This window comes from Lepus europaeus, chromosome 11 (genome assembly GCF_033115175.1).
Source record: "Lepus europaeus isolate LE1 chromosome 11, mLepTim1.pri, whole genome shotgun sequence".
Taxonomy (NCBI): Eukaryota; Metazoa; Chordata; class Mammalia; order Lagomorpha; family Leporidae; genus Lepus; species Lepus europaeus.
The window spans coordinates 14556525-14571949 of record NC_084837.1 but is presented as its reverse complement, the minus strand read 5'-3'; the positions used below and the strand labels follow the sequence as shown (position 1 = coordinate 14571949).

Sequence of the window (15425 nt, the reverse complement as noted above, 5' to 3'; positions counted from 1 at the left end):
GCTTGGGCCATCTTCTACTGCTTTCCCAGGCCATAGCACATAGCAGAGAGATGGTTGGGAAGAGGAGCAGCCAGGACTAGAACCAGCATCCAGAGGGAATGTGGGTGCTGCAGGCAGAGGCTTAGCCTACGTTGCCCCAGAGCTGACCCCTAATCCTCATTTTTTGGTAGAAATTTTTTGGGGGTGTGGTTATAACTATTTATGTTTTTTCCATTATTTTTAATATAGACTTTCTTTTTACTTTTATTTGATGTATTCTAAGTTTTTCAATATTAATTTATTTATTTGACAGGCAGGGTAATGCCATCCATCCACTGGTTTACTCCCCAAATGGCCTCAATGGCTGGGGATGGACCAGGCTGAAGCCAGGAGCCAGGAACTCCATTTTGGTCACCCACTTGGGTAGAAGGACCATGTACTGAATCCATCATCCACTGCCCACCCAGACAAATTAGCAGGAAACTGGATTTGGAGGGAAGCAGCTGAAACTCCAATAAGGGACACTCATGTCCCAAGTGTTGTTTTAACCCATTGTTCACAACACTGGCCCCATCTTTGAATTTTTGAGATGGTTGCCTAGCTCATTAATTTGAGCTTTTAATAGTTTTGATGTATTTAAGCAGGCTATTAATTTCCCTGAAAGTAAGAAATATACCAAAGATTTCGATAAATAATGTATTTAATATTATTTTTTAAAGATTTATTTATTTACTTGAAAGTCAAAGTTACACAGAGAGAAAAGGAGAGGCAGAGAGAGAGGTCTTCCATTCACTGGTTCACTCCCTAGGTGGCCGCAATGGCTGGAGCTGTGCTGATCCAAAGCTAGAAGCCAAGAGCTTCTTCCTGGTCTCCCACGTGGTGCAGAGGCCCAAGGGCTTCGGTCATCTTCTGCTGCTTTCTCAGGCCATAGCAGAGAACTGAATCGGAAGTGGAGCAGCCGGGACTAGAACCAGTGCCCATATGGGATGCCTGCACTGCAGGTGGCAACTTTACTCACTACGCCACAGCGCTGGCCCCATATTTAATATTATTTACATAATATATGTTGTGGTTTCTTTTGTGTGTTCTTTTCTTAGCCTTGGTCATTTATAGTTCTATTACATGGTTTTAAAATGAATGGAACTTTTTATAATCATCTTATTGTCAATTCTGTATGAATTCAATTTTTTGGAATGTGCTGATACTTAAAGATTAGAAAGTGAACAGTATTTGTCAATGCTATGTTGTGCTTGAAAAGATTGAATCACCAGTTGTTGGGTTCAGTGTTCTATGCACCTCCTTAATAGTGCTGTTCAAATTTTATAGAGTGCTTTGGTTGCCTTACTGTTTTGCCAAATGCCGAGAAAGGGATGTTGACATCTCTCATAAAGTATGCAGATTTATATATATATATATATATATATATATATATCTTTTCTTTTCTGTCAATTTTTGTAATCTGTAATTGGAACTATAGTAATTATATAAACAGAATTTTTTCCTAATGAATTCAAAATTTTTATAGACTTTCATCATTTCAAATTAACATTTGTATTTATAGAAATACTTATTAATTCAAAATTATGTTGTCTAGTATTAATACAGGTATATTAGTTTTTTGGTTACTTTTTGCTATTTTCAGACTTTTGTGCTGTTTTCTGGTTTCTGTGCTTTGGGTGCTGTTTTTTGTATGCATCACACTATTGCCTTGTGTTTTTTATTCAGTCTGATAATATTTATGATTTCATTAAAATATTTTACTTGATCTACTGCTAAAATTGTTATCATTATATTTGATTGTAAAGCAACCATATTTTATTTTGCTTTGTCTTGACTAGTATATTTTTCTTTTTCCCTCCGTTTTTGTCTTTTTTTGTTAGATTAATTGAGAGTTTTATCATTCCTCAGTTGGTTTACAAGTTATATGCGCCTTAACTATCATTTTGTTGGTTACACTAGGAATTACAACATGCATTTCTGACTTATAATAGTATTTAATATGAATTGATTTTTATTCTATTTCTGGACAATGGAAGGACCTTTTAAAAACAGGCATCTTTTTATTCTCTTCCAAATTCTGTACTCTTCTATGTTCTCATTATGTCTGTTAATAGCTTTCAGGACACCTTTATTATTGTTTAATGCAATGTACATGCATTATACGTACCTTCATATTTATCATTTTTGCTGTTTTTCTTTCTCGCATCTTAGTCTCTAATTAGCACCAATTTTCCTTCTCTTTAAAGACCGTTGTTTACCATTTTCTTTAATTTTTATCTAAACAAATTTTCAAATTTCTTGTTCAGTAACACATTTTCTCAATTACCCTTTGAGAGTTTGTTTTCATTGGTCATCAGCATTTTAGTGTCATTGTTCTAGGTATGATCTCTGCCTTAGGTGAGGTTTTAGAGTCTGTGGGTTAATGCTTTGACTTTCTAAATTCTTAGTTGTACTTTCTTGCTCACCTAATTCCTTCTCTCCGTTCCTTCCGGGGCTCCAGTCACATATCTGGTAGACCTCCCTTGTGTTTCTTTATGTCTTTGACCCTCTTCTGTACTTTTATATGTCTTGTTCTTTCGTCTCACCATGCTTTATCTTGTAAACACATTTTGTGATGTTTCTTATAGTTTACAAATTTTATCTTGACATTTGCCAAATCTGCTAATTAACCATTAATTGAGTTTTTAATTGGACATTTTTCGGCTTTTTTTCCCCCAGTCTGTTACATCACATTGTCTAGCTTTTCCAAAATTTAGTCTTATCATTGACATGGTAATTTTAAGTTCCCATAAGACTGTTCATATTATTGATTTTGTTGGTGCTTATTCCATGATTCTCTTATAACTGGTTATCTTTTTATCTTTGAAATGTACCTGACATTATCCTTGGAAATTTGCTTCTTACAGTGCCTCTTGAGAGAGGGAGAGAGAAAGAGGAGATTTTTATTTGTTTTGCTCAGAATCTGTGTGTTCTAGCAATCTGGAATAACTATAACTGAATTGTAGGATTGAGATTTTGTGGGCCACCCTTGGTGCTAAACTGGGTAGCAGTTAGAACACAGTTAACTCAGTGGCTTGCTCTACATGTGTTTCATGAGGTGGCTCCATGTCAGAACACCATCTTTTTTTAAAAAAAATATTTAGTTTATTTATTTGAAAGGCAGAGTTACAAAAAGAGAGGGAGAGACAGAAAGAGAGATCTTCCATTTGCTGTTCTGCTCTCTAAACGGTTGCAATGGCCCAGGCTGGACCAGGCCAAAGCCAGGAGCCTCATCTGGGTCTCCCACGTGGGTGCAGGGGCCCAAGCTCTTGGGCCATCCTCTGCTGTTTTTCCAGGTGCATTAGCAGGAGCCTGCATTGGAAGTGGAGCAGCAGGGACTTGAACCTGCATCCGCATAGGATGCTGGCATTGTAGAAGGTGGGTTTACTGGTTATACTACAACGCCAGCCCCAGAACTCCTTCTTTCAGTCCACTCTTCCTCTGGGTACAGATCTTCATGGCCCCATCATAAAGCAGAATTGTATTTCAGACCCGTTTCCCTGTAAGACCTAGAGTATGCTGTGTAATAGCCACCCAGTGATGTCCATGTCATAATCCCTTGAACCTGCAGATATGTTGTTACGTGATGAGAAGACACTAGGCTTCAAGTGGGATGAAGGTTGTTAATCAGTTGTCCTTGAGATGGGGAGACCATCTTGAATTATCCAGGTGGGCTCAGTGTCATCACAAAGAACCTTGTAAATTAAGAGGGAGGTGGAAGATCATTACAGTGACAGAGCCTGAGAAAGGGTCACACCGCTGACGCTGACTTTGAAAACGGATGGAAGCCGTAAGTCAAGGGCTGTGGAAGCGGGAAAAGGCAAGGAAATGGATTCTTTCTTAGAGTCACCAAGAGGAACTCAGCCCTGCTGGCCCTGTGGCTTTAGCCTGGTGAGACACACTTCCAGTCTTTGCCCTCCAGAACTGCAGTCAACAACTGTGTGTTCTTTCCAGCCACCAGGTCTATGGCAACTTGTTATATCAGCAGGAGGTAACTAAGACAGGTCCTAAGCCCCAACATTCGTCTCACTCATTCCATTCAGCTTCTCAACTACCCATCTTGGAATCTGTAGACTCCCCTAAGAGAAAGAACCCGTAAAGATCAATCTCGATTCTCCTGATGTTTGTCGTTGTACACATTGGCTTAATTCTTCTTACCTTCTTGTTAAATCTCTGGTGGTTTCAGGCAGAGGTGTCCAGCATCTCTATTTGCCTACAGCTGAAAGTTTGGTCAAAACTGCCTGGAGCCCTTCCATATGAGATCATTTTCCTTTTGAATGGGATGATTGCACTGTTGTTTTTGTCTTGGGTGTATTCCCCAGGTCAGTGCAAGAGTGGTTTGGCTGACCTGTTAGTATTTTCCATCCATCCTGCTTTTGCTCTAAATTTGGCAGTTGGGTCTTCTCTCACGTGGCTACCAATGGGCCTGTAGTCCACAGGGCCCTGCGTCCAGGTTCCACTTTATTATAAATAGACCCAAGGTGCCAGTTCCTGTGTGGTCTGGGTGGTGCACCTTCTCTTCAGGCAGACTGTCAGCTCTGCAGTCTCTGAAACATGACAGCTCTATCTTTATTGATGCCATCAACCCCTACCTGTAGTGATGGCAGAGGCACAAAGTGGCCCACGGCTGAGAAGCAGACAGGCTGTGCAGATTAGCTCAGTATGTGGCTCCAAACAGGCTTCATGCAGTGACTCTGTGTTGGATTACGTGCAGGTCCTTTCACTGGGGCTATTTTAGAGAACAGCCTTCACTGAGGTTTGGAAGTTGCTGTTCTATGAAATAACTCACATTATTTTCTATCTGAATACACAAGCCAGTCCTTGGACGCTCTTAGACACATTTGATTAAAGAAAGCATGGGCTCTGCTGACAACCACAGCCCATTAAGGTAGCACAGAGCGTTTGTGGCTAGGAAGGAAAGATAGGCTTTTGGTTCTGAGAACTGATTCTTCAATCTAGCATTCTGAGCCTTTGAATCTTGCCACCAATGAAAGCTGTGAGGCATTTTGACTGTGGAACAGCAAGGAGGCCGAGGATAAAGAAGAAAAGGCAGGAAGGGCTGGCTGCTGCATGCTCAAGTCGGATTGAAAGAGTGAAAATCTGATTTTCTACCCTCACGCCAAGAGAGAACCACTTGCTCTGTAATACTTGTGCTTACAAACAGAAAATTTGCAATTAGGTAAAGACGGCAGCAACCAGACACCCCTTGATCAGTTTCTCCAAGAGCTGTCAAAGGCATTGAACTTTCCAGAAGCTGCCTGTGGTGTGGACATGTGTGAAATCATCCTTGATGGTTAACCGCGGAGGCCCAGGTGCCCATCCTCAACCTCACTGTCCTTGTCAGCCTTGTTACTCTGGAGACAAAGGCAATGACAGGGAGGGGGTGCAGTGCTCACAAGAACTGCCATGTGCTGAATTACCTGCAATCAAGTGTGTTGTCAAGGGCTGCTGTGTCGACCTACTTAGGCACTTCTGTAGTTAGGACACCTTAAATAATGCAGTCCTAGCTATTGCCGTGGTAGATTAAATTGATATTTAAATGGATTTTGTGATCGTAACTCCTGGTGTAACACTGGATCTGAAACTGATTGGAGAAATGATTACTTTGAGTTGAGTCTCCTTAGGTTTAAGCTGTCTCCTACAACCAGCACAAGAACCCCTGTGCTTCACTCGGGTACTTATTTCTCCATACACACTGATTGAGCACCCACCACATGCCAGGAGACACCGTGGTGGCCAAACAGACTATGTCTTTGTTATTGCAGATTAACAAATTCAAGTGTCGATTTGGTGATATAGTCTTTGCAGGAAATAAGTAAATTCATCCATTCATTTACTCATTCACTTAGTATCAGACCATCTGTTCCTTTTCCAATTCCTACAACACTGAGAGACATACAGTAAATACAGATTGCATTGAAAGTGCCAGTTAAAAGGGTTGGGGTAGTTATTCCATTGTTTTGGGTTAAAATACTTTGCCTAACTTAATCCAAGTATTTTTCATCCACCGTCATTAATTAAGTCGCTGCATTAGAGGCTTTGAGGAAATACTTCTATGTTCCTGCCCAGTGAAATGTGCTTTCACTTATAAGAAAGGGACTGTGCTTTCTGGAACATCCAAGAAGCCCTAGTGGCCCCTCTTAGCAACCCCTGCCCTACCCAGTGTCAGGTAAGAGGGTACGTGGCTGCAGATGGTGGAACAAGCTCTGAGCCCAGCATAGAGCTCTGTGCCACATGAAATCCTTCCAGAATAAGCGCTCACCACCCCTCCACCATGTGGACACCAGACTTGTTCTGTCGCAGGGCACAGAGGGCCTATTCTCAGGAGGCTGTGGTGTACAGTGAAGGAGTAGTGGGAGCCAGCTCCAGCCACGCAGGGACAAGCACAAGGTTTGACATCTCAGTGGGCTGTGCAAGCTTGGAGCATCGGCACCTGCCTGCCTTACTTAGGGGGCCATCAGTTAGGCTTCTCCTGGAAAGATGCACCCTGAGATGCAAGGGCAGGTAGCTGGATGCAGTGGAGTGGGAAAGTGAAAATGGAGAAAGGTCTGAGCCTCAACAGGGCACCCCAAGTAACAGTAGCAGGTGCGGGGGGTCGCAATGAGGAGTCAGTGCAGTGACCTTGGGCAGAGCCTCATGGCTGCTTCATGGGGATGAAGAGCAGCATCCATCACCAAGGCTTTGTTAAGACAGAATACTTCTGTGCTCAGACTGGCCTTTGTTATCACCATGATCACTGGGCAACAGTGATCATTTGCAAATGATGAGACCAAAGCCAGGCAGGCAGTTGGAGATACTGCATTCATCCTCCCGAGTGTCCTGAGACCGATGTCCAGAGGTGACACGAGGGCTGAACATGCAGCAAGGACTTTGTGTTCCTTATCAAGGGCATTTTCAGGACAGGATCCAGATGCAGCTGACAAAGGAGGGTGTGAACTTGTGGGGTTGTGGTGGTGCTGCTGCTGGGCTCTGGGCATCCCCTCACCACACTGCTGTGCCCAGGTCATCCAGAGACCAGGACAGATAGCTTCACTCTGAAATTTCCACCTAGAGAGGCAGGATCCTTGTCGGCAGCATGCCTGAAGATTCTCCACGTGTGCACCTGTGCCTCGTGCTGACCCCATCTGCCGAAGAAGTGGAAAATGGCTTATTTCACTCCTTTGATGATGCAAAAAAAGTAACAGTATCTGCTCGATGTTTCTGTTTTAATATGGAAGAAATCCATTTTTTCTTTTATTGAATATTATTAGTAATTTGTTTAAGGCAAATGCAGACTACAAAATTCCTTTGGTATCTACCAAGAATACATGTTCAGTACAGATGCAATTTTTTTTTTCTAATATTTGCTATCTACAGTTGCTTGAATCTGCACTTGTGGAGCTCGTGGGTATAGAGAGCCAACTGTGCAAGCTTGGTAACAGAATCTTTCCTGTGACTCAGACCTTCCTTCAGCTACCAGGCTGGGCACTGTTGAAGTAGACACACACCTCCCCATCGTGCTGGTCAGGCAGATGCAGCACCTGCAGGAGGCGCTGCGTGTCAGGAGGAAGGCTGCCTCTTGGCTCTTGGCATCCAGGAAGGAAGGGAATGCTGCCCACTGAGGTGACACTGCAGTGTTGAGCAGAATGGCGAGTTCAAGGTCAGAGCTGAAGGGCTCTCAGATAGAGGTCAGAGCACCTTGTCCAAAGAAGCTTCAGAACTATTGCAAGGGAAACAACAGAAACCGCGCATTTGGTTGCTGATGAGGTACTGAGTGGCCCTTGCGTGCTCTGCAGTGGGTGAGCTCTTCCTGTCATCAGCTGCATTCGGTCAGAGGCGCCTGGCTTGCTGCGGCTAAGCCGCAGGCCGGCAGGCAGCAGCAACGGGCTTGAGGCCTGCCCGTGTGAGCAGCATTCTCAGAGGTGCCGCCGCTTCCGCAGCCGTAAGCCTGCTGTCACAGACACCACCTCTGCTTCCTGCAGACTCCTGCTTACACAGCTATAGCAGCCCTGGAGATCCACATCCAAATGTTCTCTCTTCACTTGCCAAAAGTCTTGCATTCAGAGGAAATAGGATTAAATCCCAGGGTGCCTGACTTTTTACTTCAGCTGTGGGTCAGTTCTGCTAACTCAGCATCCATGGTGTTGCTGAAGATGGGAAGAGGGTACCAACAGTCAGACCAGGTGCATTAACTGACGCGTGTTTTTAAAAGCATTAACACTTTAAAGTGCACTGTACTGAAAGTGTTTCTGGAAATTTCTGTAGAATCTATTATATATTCTCTGGCTTGTTAGACATAGCGTGATCTTCTGTGAACACAAGATTCTCTCTGTGAATGGCCACAGTTGAGCTGGATGTCTAGACAGAGGCCCTGGAAGAATCTCTCAGTCACTTGGAGGCCACTGTGACCTTGGGCATTGTCCTTAATGATCCTAAATCAGAGGTCGTGCAGCAACCAGCCTCCTGGCAGCATTGTGAGAGCGCAGGACTGCCCATAGCACACACCTGGCATTTAGCAACCTCTCCAGAGCCCGGAGTTCTGCTGCTGCTGCGGACCACAAGAATTACTCACACGTGAGACTTATTGTACGTGTAGGAAAAGGTCCCAGATTTCTACTTAGAGATTATTTCTTCATAATCGCTTCTCAATGTTTAGATTTGCTTTCAATTTTTTTTCTTACTATTGTGAAACATACACAAAATCTACCGTTTTGACCATTTTTAGTATGCAGTTCTGTGACACTGAGTTCATTCACCTTTCTGTGTAAACTTTACCATCATCCATTTCAAGAGCTTTTTCATCTTTCTCACCTGTATGAGGGGTCTTCAAAATTCATGGAAAGTGTGTATTATGAAAATAACTATGCATGGGTTGTTCAAATTCTTTTGCAGCAAAATAAGTTTTAACTCCATTTTCTATGGACTTTTTAAAAGCCTTTAAAAAAGCTTATTTATTTATTTATTATTAAGGATTTATTTTATTTGTTTGCAAGACAGAGTTACAGAGAGAGACAGAGAGACAGAGAAATGTCTTCCATCTGCTCACTCCCCAAATGGCCCCAACAGCTGGAATTGAATCCATTGAAAGCCGGGAGCAAGGAGATTTCTCCAGCTCTCCCATGTGGATACAGGAGCCCAAGGACTTGGGCCATCTTCTACTACTTTCCCAGGGGCATTAACAGGGAGCTGGATCAGAAGTGGAGCAGCCGGGACTCGAACCAGCGTCCATATGGGATGCCAATACAGCAGGCCAGGACTTTAACCTGCTACCCCAGCACCAGTCCCCTATTTATTTTATCTGCATGAAAGGTACAGCAAGAGAGAGAGATGGATATCTTCAGTCTGTTGCTTCACTCCTCAATGCCTGCAACAGCCAGGGCTGGGCCAGGCTAAAGCCAGGAGCCTGAAACTCCATCTGTGTCTCCAGGGTCCCAGGCACTTGAGCCATCATCGACTGCCTCCCAGCATGAATCAGCAGGAAGCTGGATGGGAAGTGGAGTAGCTGGAACCCAAACTGATAGTCCAATTTGGGATGCAGGCATCTGAGGAAGTGGATTAACCTGCTGTGTCACAACTGCACCCCTCCGTGAGCGAACTCCCCTTGGTTATCCACTTCTTAAAACAATGAAGTTAGTGTGCTCAGCACAGAAGGGTGTATTGAGACTCCCTGCCTGTGTCCATGCTCTGGAGGGCAGTGTTGACCAAAGTCTGGCTGCAGATAACTAGGACTTGGCCTTGCAGTTGGTTTGGAAATAGGCAGATGGGTGGATGGCTGGATGGAAGGATAAATAAATAGATTTCTTAAATGGCAAGTGTTGCTGCATTGCTTGTTGTTAGAAATAGTCAATGTAAATAGAACTTTCTTTATCCAAAATGTGTGCTTCTGTTGTGAAATGCTTTTATACACAAAAACTCAAAGATGGTCTCTGTATTCATTTTCTGGGGCTGCCCTGACAAAGTACCACAGGCGAGACGGCTTACACAAAAGTTTATTTTCACAGTACTGGAGGCTCCAAGTCCAAGATCAAGGTGTTGGTGTACTGGCCTCTCCTGAAGTTCGCTTTGGCTTACAGACAGCCGCCTTCTCTCTGCGTCCTCACGTGGTCTTCTCTGTGTGTGTCCTGATCTTTCTTCCTGACAGTACCCCAGTCTTACTGGATGGAGTCAACACCCATGGCCTCACTATAGCTCGATTACTTCTTTAAAGATGCTGTCTTATAACAAAGGTACTTCTGGGATCCTGAGCTTTACAAATTCTGAGGATAGTGGAAGGGTACACTTCAACCCATAAAAGCCTCTAAAAGTCACTCTTGTTCTAAAACTCCTCAAAATCTTCCCCAGTTCCAGAGGAAGCAGATGGAGCCAGGCGTCCCGTGCGCCTGGCACGCGCCTTCCCCGAGGCACGTGACTGATGGGTGAACATTACAGATGCAGGTCTGCAGTCCCAGAGACAGAATGTCCTACCACTGCGGAGCCATGTACATTACATTTTTCTTAGAGAGAAAGAATAATAAACAAAGAGAATATTTTAAGTTCTACGCTCCTCGTCTGCCAAGAATAATCCTGCTGTTCTCTGAAACTCGCTCCCTTCATGGCCATCTTGTACTCGGTATCCACAAACGTCTGCCCTGGAAAAGCAGGCCGCAGGCTTCAAGATAATCCACATAGCTTTAAGTAAACACTGGCATCCCGGAAACGTGGCCTCACTCTGAGAGGCCATTTCTGTCCAAGGAGAGAGGTTTCTGGTGGTTAATGAGACCTCAAGAAGAGCCTTTTAAAACAGCATTTTTGGGGGGCCGGCGCTGTGGCACAGCAGGCTAACACCCTGGCCTGAAGCGTTGGCATCCCATATGGGCGCTGGTTCGAGACCCAGCTGCTTTACTTCCGATCCAGCTCTCTGCTGTGGCCTGGGAAAGCAGTGGAAGACAGCCCAAGTCCTTGGGCCCCTGCACCCACATGGGAGACCTGGAAGAAGCTCCTGACTTCTGGTTTCGGGTTGGCCCAGCCCCAGCCATTGTGGCTGTTTGGGGGATTGAACCAACAAATGGAAGATCTCTCTCTGTGTCACTCTTTCTGTCTGTAACTTTACCTTTCAAATAAATAACCATATATTTTAAAAAACTAAAATAAAATAAAGTAACATTTGGTTTCCAGGTATTGAGCTGTACTGTTATCTATGAGTCCTCCTGTACTGTACACGAATACACTGGCAAACAGTGAGAACTGAATCTGCGACAGTTACCTTGCTGGCTGGACTCCGCAGGGAACTGCCTTGTTGTGGTTGAGTAGTAATTACCTGGGTGATGTCAACAGCGTTTATGCCACTTCTGTGATTTTTAACCACCTGCACGTTTTCTTTCCTGATGATGTAATTATATGAGCAAAGACCCTTTGGTTCCCTCCCCAAATGCCTCTTATGGCCAGGGTTAGGCCAGGGCCAAAGCTAGAAGCCAGGAAATCAGTCCATATTTCTCACATGGCTGACAGAAATTCAGTTATTGGAGTCATCACTACTGCTGCTTTTTAGGGTCTGCATTAGCAGGACTGGGGTCAGGAGCCAGAGCCAGGAATCAAACCCAACCACTCTCATGAGGGACACAGGTGTCTTAACTGCTAGGCTAAACAGAAGAGAATAATACATGGTTGCCTTAAATATTGGCTACTTAAATCTTTCTCATCAAATATCCATGCGGTATTTTAGTGTCAGTTTCTATTTTCCAGATGGAATTTGTCTCTCTGAATCCATATAGAAAATCAGAAGGTGCTGATCTGTCTCAGGAATTCACTCATCCCTTTCCATCATCAGTGGCTTCCTTTGCCATTACTTCATACCCTCTTATTTTGCGATAGAGCCCCAGTCATTTCAGCTCATGTACTGCCCAATACTAGTCCACTAATTTTTATTCATTATGAAATGATTACTTATTCTTCATTATAAAAAGGAGAAATCTAGAAATCAGTGCCATGTGTGCATGGGCATTCTGCAAAAATTCGTGGGTGGAATTCTTCCCTGAAGTTTCCCTGTCATGGATTTGAGACAGAAAAACAAGTGCCTTTTAGAATGGAACAGCTTGATCCCAGATTTCTCTAATATGTCCGTGCTATTATTTTAGGTCTCCGAATTCAATCCTTTGACCTTCACCAGCGTAATCGAGTGTGAGAAGCCAAACAATAACCTGTCTAGGTTTCATGGTTGCATGTGAGTATCATGTATCTTCTCATGCTTTTCTTTCTGTTCAATAAAGTACACACACATACACACAGAGTTGTAAACGTGCATGTAATACTCTTTGCCATGTGGTATAGTCTTTTGCAAATATTTCCCAGTACCTGAGCATCCTTGCCTGCTTGTGGAACTAGTTTGCAAGACTCTGCCAGAAGTAGAAATGTACCAGCACCATCCATAATGAAGAGTTACTGCTTCTGCATCCCCTAGTGGGCCCTGGGAAAGTGAGAGGAGTGAAAGGGAAGCGTGGCTGGTGACGTGGTCCTACTCCATGGAAGCAGGTGCCAGGCAGGAAGAACCTGGGTGGAAATCGCTCCATTTATCTTTCACTCAGTCACTGAACGCAGATAAGGGAGGGACTCCAAATAGTTCATGGAAAATACGTATGATGAAAAAACAATGCATGGATTTCAAAATTGTTTTCCAGAAAAAGCTTACCTGTTTATTCTAGTTTTATGAACATTTTAAAAGATCTTTGTATATATTGAGCACATACTATATGCTGAGACTATGTCAAAGCTCTGGATACAGCATGGTAAACTAAACAGACAAAATTCTTTCCCTCATGTTTATTTTATTCTAATCAAGAGTAAAGAGAAACAGTAAAAAGTAATTTATCTCTCCATCTGGCTATCTATGGTGTATCTAATAGCCTAGTCTCTCCCTTGCTCTAAAACAGAAAGACAAAAAGGTGGACAAATGGCACAGGATTGGCTGTTTGTTGAAGCTTGACCAGGGGTACATGGGAAGTAATTATGCTATTCTGTCTACTTTCATGTCTGTTTGGAAGTTTCCTAACAACAACATCACAACAACAACAATACTAATGGGAGTGTAGTCAGTCGGTGTGGCAAGAACAGGGAGTGGCAGGACATAGTTGCTAAGTTGCAAATTGGGGCTATCAGGTATGGAATCATAAGGAACGAGGCAGGTGACAAGGACCTGAAAGACATAGGTTTGCCATGCTGTGCAGCTCTGCCTTCCACGCATCAGCAGCTCCTGCAGGCTCATCTCTCTCATCTGGAGAATGTGGGACTTCCTCCCCGCCACTGTCCTGCTCCATAGTGCCAGTTCACAGTTGAGGCCAGGCTGCTGCTTAGTGGCCCAGTGCAGATTGGCCTTTCCATGGATATATGGAAAAGAGGAGGAGAGAAGCTGTGCTTCTGAAAATAGGCTCCTTTTCTGAGAGCTGTCAGTTTAGGGTTGAAGCTTCACGCTAGCTGATGAATTAATCATTAATCCTTGAGCCCAACACACAGGAGGCAGCAGTAATGATGGCTGGTAGTGTGAACCAATGAATGCAAACTGTTCACAGTAAAAGGCAAACTCTGTGCATCTTCCACAGGGCCCAGGAGTGTTGTATCTGTGTTGAGGGGGCTCCCTGGGGGAGATACTCAGCTCTAGTCAAGGGATACAGCCAGCCAGCGTTCACTTTCTAAGAAGAAATAGCTAATTAACTCCCTATCCTCTCTTGTTCCTCCGATGAATGTCCCTTTCAACATCCTCATTGGATGGACCCAACCAAAGCCAAGGTCAGAGGCTGACGTCAGTGTTTTCCGGGCTCAGAGGTAGGCATCAGGGTACAAAAAGGAATAAGACAGGAGGAGCCCTGCCTGAAGGTCCTGCAGAGAATCTTCCTAAAGGCTGTCAAGCCCAAAAAGGTTGTAAAACCAGGTTGGAGGGCCAAACTCTTCCAGGCAGAGGCCAGGATGGGGCACATAGAATGTGCTGTGTGGGTGACTGGAGCAGAAAGCCTGCATAGGAAGGGCTGAGACTGGGCCCTGCACGCCAAGCCAGAAGTGAGCAGCCCACAGAGGTTGCTTCCAGGGAAACGGAGAAGTCATTGTGCACACGAGACTGCTCTGGGGACTCTGTAGGAAACAGACATGAGAAACAAGCCTGCGGATATTGAGGCCAAAATGGTGTGTTGTAGCCTCAGACAGAGAAATACAGAAGCCTAAATTAGGTCAGCGCGGCACAGACATAGTGAGAAGAAGGCTGTGGATTGATCAGAGCCTGTGGGGTTAACACTGAGGACAGATGTTTGAGTGGCTGTCACAATGAGGGAGGAGGGATCAATCAAGGAATCCCGGGTTGCTGGTCCAGGTGGCCAGGCTGACTGAAGCCCTAACAGATGAAGCAGAGAGGAGGGCCTAGGTCTCAGGGTGTTTCCGTGACCTGGGGAGGAAGTTGTCTTGAAGACAGCTCTACAAGCTTTCCATCCTTTGGCACTGTATCCTGTGGCTTTGAGCTCTGCAGCCTTGCACTCCTGTGTTTGAGCAGATGGATTTGCACACCTGTTGCAGGCTTTTGCCAACATTCTGATAGTTACTGGTGCTCACCTTTCTTCATAGGCGGGCAGTCAGATGAATGAGACCTATTAATTACCAAGAGCAAGTGCATCCTAGCTGCTGTAACACCTTCTGAGAAAGCAAGGAGGGCTGGACATTTATTAACTGAAATCTGCCATTTCCTAAGGAGCCTGCCTGTGGCACTTTTTAGTGAGTGGTGGATGCTGTCAGACAACCTTCACTCATCACGTTTGGCTTCTGGACAGTTTTGATTTAGAAGAGATTTGTTTGATGAGCAGCCCAAAGGGCTGGGAACTTGAAGTAGGTGAGCTCTTCCAAAAGGCTTAAATTTAATGTTACAGGATATAGTCAACCACCAGGGCTGCCTTGCCAAGTGCCACAGACTGGGCTCTGCTGTAACGGTTTATTTCCCCACCGGTCTGGAGCTTAGAAATCCAAGATCAAGCCTTCAGGGTTGGTCTCCCCTGAGACTGCTCTCCTTGGCTTATAGATAATGTTCCTCTGTCCGTGTGCCCCTGTGTCCTCATCTCTCTCCCTATAGGCACCCTAGTCATATTAGGTTAGGACCCACCCTAATGGCCACATTTTAACTTCATTGCCTCTTCAAGTCTCAGCACACTTGGAAGCTGAGGTCCTGGGGGATAGTATTTCAACATAGCAATTCTGAGAGACATAACTTGGCCCAAAGCAAAGGAGTAGTGTTGAGTGCAGTTTGATGGGCTTATGTTGTCGCAGAATCAACTTCATGCCTGTTTGGCCATGCGCCTGTTCCACCTTTAGCCAAGTCTCTCCCAGAAGTCCAAAGTAGCTTTTTAGCTGCTGAGTTCTGGACCTTCTGTGTGATGCCATTCTCCCACCTTCCAGCTCCATCTGAGGAGAGCCCTGTTCAT

General features: G+C 44.5%; 1 protein-coding gene across 1 annotated transcript in view; it reads left to right on the top strand.

The window, feature by feature from the left end:
• The window catches only part of ATP10A (ATPase phospholipid transporting 10A (putative)), a 178519-nt gene that overhangs the window by 115426 nt on the left and 47668 nt on the right, over positions 1 to 15425 (top strand). The window contains exon 3 of the mRNA XM_062206568.1: positions 12111 to 12196. Coding sequence (XP_062062552.1) covers positions 12111 to 12196 — 86 coding nt within the window. The remainder of the gene's footprint in view (positions 1 to 12110; positions 12197 to 15425) is intronic.